This window comes from Bubalus bubalis, chromosome 15 (assembly GCF_019923935.1).
Source record: "Bubalus bubalis isolate 160015118507 breed Murrah chromosome 15, NDDB_SH_1, whole genome shotgun sequence".
Taxonomy (NCBI): domain Eukaryota; kingdom Metazoa; phylum Chordata; class Mammalia; order Artiodactyla; family Bovidae; genus Bubalus; species Bubalus bubalis.
The window spans coordinates 17,787,527-17,799,584 of record NC_059171.1 but is presented as its reverse complement, the minus strand read 5'-3'; the positions used below and the strand labels follow the sequence as shown (position 1 = coordinate 17,799,584).

Below are 12,058 nucleotides of genomic sequence, written 5' to 3'. Positions count from 1 at the left end.
AGGACATCTGATCTGTTCAGGGTTTTAAAACTGTACTTATATTTGCAAAGTTTCATGTACTGCTAGGAATAATATGTATATTTCAAAATTAGTAAATTTTCAAATAAGGTAATGAATCCAGGGTTGACATTATGATTGTCTTAAAATCTGGACAGCTGGATTGATTACCTTTTACATGAAGAAGATTAACACTTCTACTTCATTTTTGATCTGGGTTTAGACCCAAGATGGGCTTGTTTTACCAAGTGTTCCCCTTTCATAAATAGTTGTATAGTATACTTTGGGGATGTACTTCCCAGGCAGTGCTAGTGGTAAAGAACCCGCCTGCCAATGCAGGAGATGTAAGAGAGGCAGGTTAAAGTCTTGGGTTGGGAAGATCCTCTGGAGGAGGGCACGGCAACCCATTCCAGTATTCTTGCCTGGAGAATCCCGTGGACAGAGGAGCCTGATGGGCTACCTTCCATGCGGCTGCAAAGAGGTGGGGCACACCTGAAGCGACTGAGCAGCAGCAGCACACTCTGGGGATACACACTTGTGTTTGAGAATTTATAGCCCATGAGGGTGGAAACGTAGGTGCACATGTGCCCTCACACAGAGACAAGACAGTCAGCGCTTAGAAGCAGACAATCACCAAAACCTTAGAAAAGGGACCTTTTCCTCAGGCTTTGGCAGGAACATGTGGGTCACTGACCTGTGTCCCCTGATTGTTGATGTCGATGGCGTCACTCCACTCGGTTGTCATTTCCTCCAGCAATTCCACTCTCAAGAGGAGGCTAGGAAGGAGGTCTCTGGTCTTGCAGTCTGGATAACTGGAAATCTGATGATATAGCTCATGATGAATTGAGCACTCAGGAGGAATTTTTCTGCAATAAACCTCAAACTTCGGAGTATCTAAAATTAAAAATAAAAAGCACATTCAGACTTAGGCCTTGAAGACAAAGACTTGGGGATATTAAATGTAATGTGGCAAGAGAAACTTCTCAAATAAGTTCACTCTTAAGGATCACAGGCAAATACTAAGTTAAAAACCTCCAGAAAGAATATAAGTTTTATATTATTTAAATTCAATACTATATCATATACCTTTAGTATTTTCCTTTATAAGTATTGTCACTGGACATCTGTTGTGGAAAATTATTCGAGGACTAGGGTCTTCTGAGAGGGTTAAATAAGTCACTCCAAGGTGTTCTTGATATGTTAGTGCTATTGCCCTAGAACAGAATCAGATCAATAACAGAAACAGCTTAGAAAAAAATGCATGCTTTTTCTCCTGGTACATATTTATTTAGATTTGCAATATTCAGAACCTCTATAACACCCTCCCTCTTACACATCAGAGAAAATGTTTTCCAGACAACAGAGGCCATCTGCTCCTCTATTACCTGCCAGACACTAATGATAGGTTTACTAATTTTTTTTTCTGACAGCAGTAACATTTTTTAATCATAAAATATTCAAAAAATGTGTAAACTACTGTATAGCACAGGGAACTCTGCTCAATGTTCCATAAACAACCTAAAAGGGAAAAGAATTTGAAAAAGAATAGCTACATGTGTATGTATAACTGCATCACTTTGCTATATACCTGAAACTAACACAACACTGTTAATCAACTATGCTCCAATATAAAAAGAATTAAAAACATAAAATTAAATTAAAAAAAAAAACAACCCATAACTTGTAGTACTCAGAGAGAATCACAGATATCCTTGTGCTAGCTTTTCCTTCTCTTCTTTTTCCCTCTATGTACATGTGTCTTAATCTCTAGAGATGGGGTGCCTTCCTCCTCAAAAGTGCTTGGTAAGTTTTGGTAAAGGAGGAGCCGATGTGCTTCTGGAAGGATGACTGGAAAATCTGTGAACTTGCTATTTTTAATTCTAAAGGTAGGCAGGTTCAGTATGTTTGCTGTCAATTTTCACAAATCACCGTACTTTCTAGGATCTACATTTTGGCTATCAAGAGCAAAGCCGTATTTTCTATTTGGCCTCAGAGAAACTGCTGTGTGGGCATAGACTGCTCTCTGCAATGGACAGAGAGAAGGCTCCAATTTAGACTGCTGCTGCTGCTAAGTCGCTTCAGTCGTGTCCGACTCTGTGTGACCCCATGGACTGCAGCCTATCAGGCTTCTCCATCCATGGGATTTTCCAGGCAAGAGTACTGGAGTGGGGTGCCATCCAATTTAGACTGAGAGACTATCAAAAAATATTTCATATCAAATCAGGAAAAAAAACCTCTCTGAAGTTTAAATTACATGGACTGGTTGTTCAAATTAATCAAAGAAATCAGATTATTTCCCAAATGTGGCCCTCAGTTTACACTGATTATAAGCAGTCAGTAACTGGCACCCCACTCCAGTACTCTTGCCTGGAAAATCCCATGGACGGAGGAGCCTGGTAGGCTGCAGTCAGTCCATGGGGTCGCTAAGAGTCGGACATGACTGAGTGACTTCACTTTCACTTTTCACTTTCATGCACTGGAGAAGGAAATGGCAACCCACTCCAGCGTTCTTTCCTGGAGAATCCCAGGGACGGGGAGCCTGGCGGGCTGCCGTCTATGGGGTCACACAGAGTTAAGACACGACTGAAGTGACTTAGCAATAGCAATAGCAACACACTAAAGAGTTTCCCATTCACTATTCTGTTCGCCAGTGTGAGTTCTTCCCAAAGATTGCATTTGTCTGAAATGCCAAGGTGAACTGTTGATTAGTATTTGGGAAAATCACATTAATAACAGCATCTTATGTGCACTGTAGGACTGAGGGGAGGAGATGAAACACTTTCGCAGTATAATCTTCAGATCTCCTCTCAGCCTAATTCTGGAAGAGCCAGGCAAGCTGACCACAGAGAATGTCTTATTGATAACCAAGAGAGCTGCGGTCAGGACTAAAATATGGTACTTCTAATATAACTAATAATAACTGGGCTTCCATAGTAGCTCAGATGGTAAAGAATCTGCCTGCAATGCAGGAGACCCAAGTTCAATCCCTGGGTCGGGAAGATTCCCTGGAGAAGGAAATGACAACCCACTCCAGTATTCTTGCCTGGAAAATTCCATGGATGGAGGAGCCTGGCAGGCAATAGTCCATGGGGTCACAAAGGGTCAGACATGACTGAGTGACTAATGCTTTCACTTGTCACTTTCAATCTAATAACTAGCTCAATAGTTATTTGCATTTACATTACAATAAACATTTACATTAACAAAATCTTTGAATTTTAAACATAAATTCTAAGTGTTTATTATAAATTTTGTGTTTTAGTTTTAAAAATAAGTTTGTTTTCCATACATAGGTTCACATTGCTTTCAAAAATACTTCCTGAAACTTACCATGGAAATGCTCTATACACTAACTGTATCAACACCAACATCCTAGATGTGATACTAGGTTTGTAAGATGTTTTGTAAGAGGTTTCAACTGGGGGAACTGAGTAAGGGATACAGGGGACCTCTCTGAATTACCTCCTATAACTGCATGTGAATCTAAGATTATCTAAAAATAACACTTAGAAGACATTTTTTAAATTGATTTACAATACTGTATAAGTATATAGCTCAGCGATTCAGTTATATATATTCTTTTAATATATATATTCTTTATATACATATTCTTTTCCCTAATTGGTTACTACAGGGTACTGAGTATAATTCCCTATGCTATACAGTAGGTTCTTGTTGACTATTTTATACACACAAGTGTATATGTTAACCCTGGCCTCCTAATTTATCCCTCCCCACTGCTCTTTCCCCTTTGTTAATGATAAATTTGTTTCAGTAACAACAACAACTTACCATACTTCTCCAATCAGGATACAAGGACAATCACTCCTCTTGAGTTGGGGATGGAAAGTGATTATAAAATCATGGATGCTTGTGAATGTTGTGAAAGAAGGGATGTGTGTAGGGAACAGAGCCTTAACTATTAAGGACAACTTGAGTTAGGAAGTTATCTTTTAACTAGAAATCTCTATATACATCAAAGTTAAGATGGCTAAAATCTTAGTCTATAAATTCATAATCACAAAAAAGGTACCTCTCATAAGGTTACAATATGCTTTCTTTTGTACTTTTTTATATATACCATAAGTAAGCTATTCCTGACAGCTACAGAAAAGATGTACTGCATGCAAAACAACCACAAAATAAAAGTCCAGTATGAACGAACCATTACATGTCTCTGGCTTGATTCTGTGGTTGTTATTTGCATAATTGGTAATTGGTAATTGGAGTAACTTGCGTGCAGGAACAACCACAGAACAGAGTCTTCTGTGACTTGTGTTTATCTAAGTTATCTCTCTTAATGACTTGAGAAAAATTCCATTTTGAAATAGAAGTAAAATACGGGAAAAGAAAAAGGTTTTCCAGCTTGACTCTGTCATATTTTAACTCTTATTTCTTATCACCTGACAGAGGCTAGGAAGCCATAGGAGAAGGGCATCTTTTCATTATGATAGACTGTGGCTACTCTATGGTACAAACACCATTTCCCCCAATAAAAGCCGCATAAGGGAAAAATCTCATCCGTAGTTCTCTGGGACAACCGTGTGTGATCCTCACATTTGTCCAGTTGTATGCAAAATACAGAAGCCATGAAAAATAAAAGCAAAAGTTAAGTTTATATGTGGTGAGCACTGCCAAGTATTCTCCTGTCTCTCCCAGCACATGGAAGGAGCAAAGAAGGGCATTCACAGAATGTAAAATACCTGGTACAGAAGCCATCTTCCCTGTAGTTCCCCAAGGGCACTGCCACGCTCTGTCTGGGAAGCTCCTGTCTGACTAGGGCTGGCAGGCTCCAGCACTGGGCGCTGTCGGCAACGGCGGTGGGAGAAAAGGCCAGCAAGACCTGCTTCTGCAGCAGGGACGCGTCCAGCGCGGACTGGCCGAGGTCGGGCATTAGGTCCCAGCAAGGAAGGGAGCTGGATCTCACGGCAGGCTGCTCGCCACCCGGGCAAATGCTGAAAGTAGCGCTGTCTGGAACATGAAAATACTGAAGAAAGACAAGACAAGGCGGAGAGAGCACAGTTACACAGTCTGACACAGAAGCTAAGCTTCTCTAAAGCACTGCTTCTAAGAGACCATGACACATTCTCAGGAGGGGGGAACATGGGAATATTAGATATCCTGTTCCCGTGAGGAAGCCCGAATGAGACAATTACAAGCAGCAAGAGCAGGGTCTGCTTCTCTAGGCATAAGGAAAATGATAAAGCTGATGTGATCTGAAGGGGTGCGGGTTGCCAAGTTCTCCATCTCCCCTAGTTACTGCACAAAAGCCAGATGCCATGGGGCAGAAATGCTGTGTGTTGGGAAGGGAGTCGTTGTGGAGAGGGTGTGGCTGGACTGAAAGGGTGGCACCCCAGGGGGACTGTGGGCAGACGCGATCAGAATGAGATGAACAAGGGGAAACTGGGAGCTTGGAAGACAAATGTTTCTGAAGGCTCATCCTGAAGGAGTAGGAGACCCTGACCTCCCGCCCTCAGCTGGAGTTCCACATGCTTTCTGGCACATGAGCGAGTCTCAGGACTTAGGACTTAAAGAGGACCTGGAGGGATAATTTATCTGAAGCTCCTTGTTCACAGCTGAGGAAGCTACTTCCCAGAGAGCGGATGATGGCGTCTGGCATCACAGAGCCAGTGTGTGGCAGAGCCTGGCTGGAAGCCAGGCCGCCTCCTTTCCTCTCTGCGGTGTCTCCCACTGTTCCAGACCGTCTCCCTGAGAGGGGAGGGATGACCCTGTCTCAAACAATTCCCACATCTGCCCGAAGCTGGGTCAGGGCTGAAAAATGGGGCCCCCTCAGCTGCAGAAAGGATGAGGGCCCTCCCCTTCTCATGAGGAGCCCACTGGGATGCTGGTGTGGAGATGGCTGCCGGCAACTCTCTTTTACTGCACGCCTGGCCTTTTTTTCTCAGATTATTTCACTGAACCTTCACCCAGACCCTGCAAGGAATGCAAAATTATGCTGCTTTTCAGATAAGGCAGTGCTAGTGTAGAGGGCGCTGACCCAGTGCTTTGGGAAGCCCCTAGGGTGGGGAGAACTGGGAAAACTTTCAGGGCACACGCTGGTTTTTTCCCTCAAATCCTCACCTACCATGCAATTACTGTTGACCTCTATTTCCCAACATGGGGCTTCTGGTCACCTACGTATTTTTAATCAATACGTCAATGAACCAAGATGAAATTCTACTAATCTGCCACTTTTATAAATTCTATAATGCACTGTAGGCTTAGAAGAATAAGACTTTCATCCTAGTGTATTGTTCTAATGTAATTTTTAGGAGCCACACGTACAGGCTAACAATAAATGAGGATGAAAGTAAAGAAAAATAATACTTTTCTGTGTGACGGTTTCAACAGCATAAAACAACAGCATACCACTTAACATATTGTGTTTGTAAATCCTTTTAAAATATCTCCTTACTCTCTTAAAATAAAACTGTTCATCTGAACTGTATAAAGCATAGAGTAAAAAGAAAAAAAAAATCCTTCTTGGATTCATTTTCCGCATATTCTGCCACAGAGATGTTAACATAAATGAGCTGGTACATTTTCACATTTCCTCTCCTCCTGGACACAGAGCTCAGTGCTCCCAGATCTGGGGCTCTGTTGGGGCTGAGCCTTCCGCACACACGGCTTCTCTGCAAGGCAGATGTTCTTTTCTGTAGCCTCGCAGCCAGCCCTCAGGCCAGCTTCCTGCCAGGGTGTTAGGAGCGCTGGCAGATGTGCTGGCAGCCTGAAGCTGCCAGGGCGTCCGGATCTGCTGCTTGGGAGCCTGTCTCCTTGTTAATGACCTTGGAAGTGCTCATTATGATACAACGGTTTTAATGAAAGTACAAAGAAATGAATCCTTCACCTATATTCGGTGTTAGCTTTTGATCTGTTCTGAGTTAAAAAAAAAAGTTGATCCTTACCATTACTGACTTAAGAAAACTTATAGATTAAAAAAATTCATGTTTGCATGGCTTACCTCTTTTCCAGAGTGGAGTTTGGTGACAGTTAACTGTGGCTTATAAAATATCTGATATGGTGTGTTATTGATTATTGTGGTCTTATCTTCAATCTGAATAATCTGTATGCCTTGCTGTACCATGGAGGAAATGCAGAACTGGCACAACTGCAGAACAATTGAGGAAAGAGCAATTCTTTAAATATCATATGGTATATAAAAACTTCTTTTTTTAATATATATTTATGTGGCCACTTCGTCATTTTGGCTGTCCCAAGTCAGAAAAAGAAGGGGTATTTCATCAGAGTAGTGTAATTCAGAGTGAATTACAGGGATTTGGTACCCATGTTTATGAAGATAAATGCAAAAAACATACTTAAATCAGTTATTTAACTAAATATAAGTGGGATATGCTTTTCAACATGAATCTTTTCTAAACAGTATATGGACGCCAGTTAAAATAACAGAGTAAGGAATGACATTAAACTATGTATGAAGTATTGTCTAGAAATCTCGATGGTGCACACTATCATGAATAATAATATGTTTAAAAGGTCATTTTATCTACTGGTTTGCCCATGATAGTATCAATTTTATCTTTTGTTCCAGAGTATTTAGTAGAGTTCCCTTTCAGTCTCAAAATTGTCTTGGTCACTAAAAGGGATCACTATTTACTCTGCAACAAGCTGCCTTAGCACACCGGTTACCTCTACCTTAGAGTGACAGAGACTTGTTTTCGAGTTATTTAACCTATTTCCTCACAAAATATTTATTTATAAAAAGCACTTACACATAAACAGATGCCACTAATCTTTTTCAACATAAAGCACTCAGGCCAGTATTCCCTGTCTCACACTCATGCTAGCAGCTATGTCACTGAATGTGTACAAGGGCCAAGGGGAGCACTTTAACGATGATGACAATGATGAAGGAAACAGCAACAACTCCCCTTATATATTGCGTTCTTGTGCTCCTGTTTAAAGTATTTTATGCATATTAACTCACAGAATCCTTACTACACCTCTATGGGGTAGCTACTATTATTCTCATTTTACAGAAGAGAAAGAATGAGACACAAAGGTAAGCAACTTGCCCTAGGTCACCAAGATAAAGAGGGGCTAGGGGTTGGAATTAGAAGCCATGTAGACGGGTTCCCTGGTGCTGCCCTTAGCCACTGTGTGTCTCATCTCACTGTCCCACCACATTGCATGAGGAACTGATGCTCAGAGAAGACATTATTTGCCTAAAGATACCCATCTAGTAAGTGGTAATGTTCTCCAAGTATGGTCTGGGAACACTCCTGACCTTTCAGGAGGCCCCAAGGCTAAAAGTAATTTAAAAATAATACTAAGATGCTATTTGTCTTTTTCACTGTTTCACATAAGCATACAGTGGAGCTTTCCAGAGGTCCTATGACATCATCATAGATATGTCATCATAGGATGATGTCATCATTCTTATGGCTAAAGAAATGTTTATTTGTGAATTCTCATGCTTAAAATTTTTTATATTTTAATTTCTAATTTGACAAAAATAAAATAGATATAATCCACACAAACAAAAGCATTTTGGAGGTCCTCAGTAGTTTTTAAGAGTATAAAGGGGTCCAAAGACTAAAAAGCTTGAAAATCACTACTGAAGAAAAATGAGATATAATGATATTATATTTTCCAACAGCTCATTCGTTCATGAGCATTTATTTATGTGGCCACTTTGTGAGGTGCTGGAGGTACTGGGTGTTTGACTGTGAATCATAACTTTCCAGGTTTTGATGGTAGTTCTCAACTTACAGCTATTCAACTTTGGGTGATTCACGCTCACAGCCCTTTGCCATTCACACCCATGTTACAGTATTTTGGCCGGCAGAGGATAAACATGTGTTGCCCAGACAACTTTGAGGAAATGGATACCGGCCTTGAATACTGAAGATCAACTTCTTTGTATCAGAGAAATTTATTTTTAAGAAGTCATCAAATGACCCTAACTTTTTTTAAGAGGCTCTTCAAAGATGCCTGTCAAAATCTGACTTCTCCTCAGAGAAAGAGCACTCTGAATTACACAACTCTGATGAAGTGCCCTTTATTTTTCTGACTTGGGACAGCCACAATGACGAAGATACCATTAAGTACAGCACGAGATTTCTAGATGGTACACTTTGGTGCTGCACTTTGTACATAGTTTAATGTGATTCGTTAGTCTATTATTCAGCTTAACTGGCCTTCATATACTACTTAGAAAAGATTCATGTTGAAAGCACATACCACTTATATTTAAATAACTGATTTATATATCTTTTTTTTTGCATTTATCTTCATAAACATGGGTACCAGGCTCCTGTTCAAGAACACTACTCCCAGGGCTTTTCTGGTGTCTCAGTGGTAAAGAATCTGTCTGCCAATGCAAGACACACTGGTTTGATTCTTGGTCTGGGAAGATCCCACATGCCTCGGAGCAACTAGGCTTATGCCTAACAACTGTTGAGCCTGTGCTCCAGAGCGGGAGAGTCACAACTACTGAGCCCATGTGCTGCAACTACTGAAGCCTGAGCACCCTAGAACCCGTGCTCCTCATCAAGAGAAGCCACCACAATGAGAAGCCCCTGCACCACAACCAGAGAGCAGCCCTGGCTTGCTGCAACTAGAGAAAAGCTTGCTCACAACCAACACCTAGGACATCCAAAAATAAATAAATTGTTGTACAGTCACTAAATCATTTTTGACTCTTTGTGACTCCATGGACTGCAGCACATTAGGCTCCTCTGTTTTCTGTTATCTCCCGGAGTTTGCTTAAGTTCAGGTCCATTGAGTCAGTGATGCTATCTAACCATCTCATCCTCTACCGCCCCCTTCGCCTTTTGCCTTCCGTCTTTTCCAGCATTAGCATCTTTATACACACACACACACACACACACACACACACACACACACATACACACTCCCTCTTAAAACATTGGTTCTATGGGAGAATCAGATCAACCTACATCCTTTCACTCAGGATACCCTTTCCAGGAATATAACCTTTCTTGCAGGAGCCTCTGTCCTTTCACTCAAAACCCAGAATGTTAGCAACTCTACTTCCTACTCTAAAATGAGGAGGCCAAGTACAATTTGTGGATATTTTGGAATAAGTTCTTTTTTCCCTCCACATACAATAAATCAAGCGACTGCTGAGTGTTCTGAAATAGAGTGGTTATTGGATAAATTATGTGACACAGCTTTTATCACTGGTAAAGGAAAGGAAAAAAAAACCCTGTAAAACAGAAAGGTCTAAGAAATCATGTGTTGCACTATTAACTGTTTGGAACATATAATACTAAAAAGGGATTAGAAAAGAAAAGGGAAGGCTCATTTTAAACAAGTTGAGGGGGTGGCATGCTATCCCCAGCTCCACCCCGACCCCCCACTACTTCCCGTCCCAGCCAAGAGCCAAGCAGACTTTGAGAGACTTTGACCCTACCTTCTGGTGTCCTGGGAAAGCACCGAGTCTTATTTCAGCATGAACAAACCCTTCCTCGTCCAAAGATACAACTTCGCCGTTACCTCCGTCTTTCCACTTTGGAGATGTCAGGTTATGGACCAGCTTAACAGCTACTGACTTGTGCACGGTGTTTGTACTTGCCCAGTATATTCCAATTTGAAAAGCTTCCTGGAAAAACAATGCCTCAATTATAAAACAGTTTTCTTAACTTTGATATTTTTACCTCAATTCATAGGAATTTTTTCTATTATAGGTCTACCTAGGCAACGACGTCCTTTTTACTTTTTTTTGGTAATGGCAACATACATTTTATTTCACTTCCCAATGCCTTCTTTGAATCACAGTGGAATTTGTATTTATGGAAGGAGGGGAAAAAACATCAACCCAAACTGGGACTACCCTATAAATACCAAAGGCTTAGAAACTGAAGGTTTCATTTGAAAAAAGAATGATATGCAATATTAGGTACATGCAGGTCAACATTCCAATTCCATAAGGTAACATCATATGATTATTTTTTTAAAAAAAAAGAAAAAATGCAATTGAATAAAGATGTTTATAAACTGGAGCTAAAAGAAAAGGACTCTCAAATTGTTCCATATCAGAAAAACATTTTATTTAGGAATTCCATGTACCCTATTCTCTTACTTATATGCTTCCTTGGAACTGGGCTAGTCTTATCAAGAAAGTTCTCTTGTGATGAAATATAAAATCTTCCTATGAAGTTCTATTTTACAACCAGATTTTTCCCCCCTTGTTAGTAATGATTCTATGTTGTTATCAATAACAGGTGGGCATCCATGATTATGGACAGGCAAGTCCACTTATAAAGGAAAAGCGGCCCGACAAAAATAGCTGTTCAGAAATCTTCTTATTCATCTTGCAAATCTATGCGAGTTTCTATAAAAACTACAAAAACATCTAGAGGGTAGGTGAGCACAGCATACAGCTCTATATTCTTAACATATCCTGAGTAGACCAGTCCTAATACTTGTCAAACATCCTGTTGAGGAATGGAAATGAGAACGCAACTAGTACAAGTTATTGAATTTAATGATAACTCAAGCGTGAATACTGCTGACGGGTGGGAAAAAAAGAGACATCTGAGATGTCTTTGAATATCAAAGAACATTCCAAACCCCTTACATATGCATCTAGGAGGACAGTTTTCCACAACTGATTGAGTCTGTTAAGAACATAAATGAAACCTTAGAATAAAAGATGGTTGTTGAAAGAAAATAATTCCTATTAGTTTAAAAGAAGAGTTATATTACCTGAAAATTAGGAGGGATAATAATTTTGCCAGCAGGAACCTGTAGAACAATCTTCTCTCCCTCAAACAGCCAGAGGTCCCACTTGGACTGATTGATAAGCAGGGCCCAGGGTAGCAATTCTATCAATAAGGTCCTCACATATGGCTTCCAGGCTGACAGCTTCACTCGCATTGGGCTGTCCCACTGGCTCAGTTGCTCATTCCTGTGCCAAATACCACATCCAACAGACTCAATGAAACATGAGGACTTCAGGACTCATGAAATGTGTTTAAGAATTCCAGACACACAATGCTCCTGTATGGCACCTCTTCACATCAGAGTCATGCAATGCCAAATTTGCATCCAGGAGGAATAAACTTTTCATGCAATT

At 40.6% G+C, this 12,058-nt stretch overlaps 1 protein-coding gene across 10 annotated transcripts in view; it reads right to left on the bottom strand.

Moving 5' to 3' along the window:
* Nucleotides 1-12,058, bottom strand: part of VPS13B (vacuolar protein sorting 13 homolog B) — an 848,142-nt gene that overhangs the window by 45,356 nt on the left and 790,728 nt on the right. For all 10 annotated transcript variants that reach the window (XM_044928327.2, XM_025264770.3, XM_025264772.3 and 7 more), the window contains 6 exons: nucleotides 11,689-11,890; nucleotides 10,394-10,582; nucleotides 6,959-7,105; nucleotides 4,701-4,984; nucleotides 1,084-1,211; nucleotides 692-891 (listed from right to left, as the gene is read on the bottom strand). In XM_044928327.2, coding sequence (XP_044784262.2) covers nucleotides 692-891; nucleotides 1,084-1,211; nucleotides 4,701-4,984; nucleotides 6,959-7,105; nucleotides 10,394-10,582; nucleotides 11,689-11,890 — 1,150 coding nt within the window. The remainder of the gene's footprint in view (nucleotides 1-691; nucleotides 892-1,083; nucleotides 1,212-4,700; nucleotides 4,985-6,958; nucleotides 7,106-10,393; nucleotides 10,583-11,688; nucleotides 11,891-12,058) is intronic.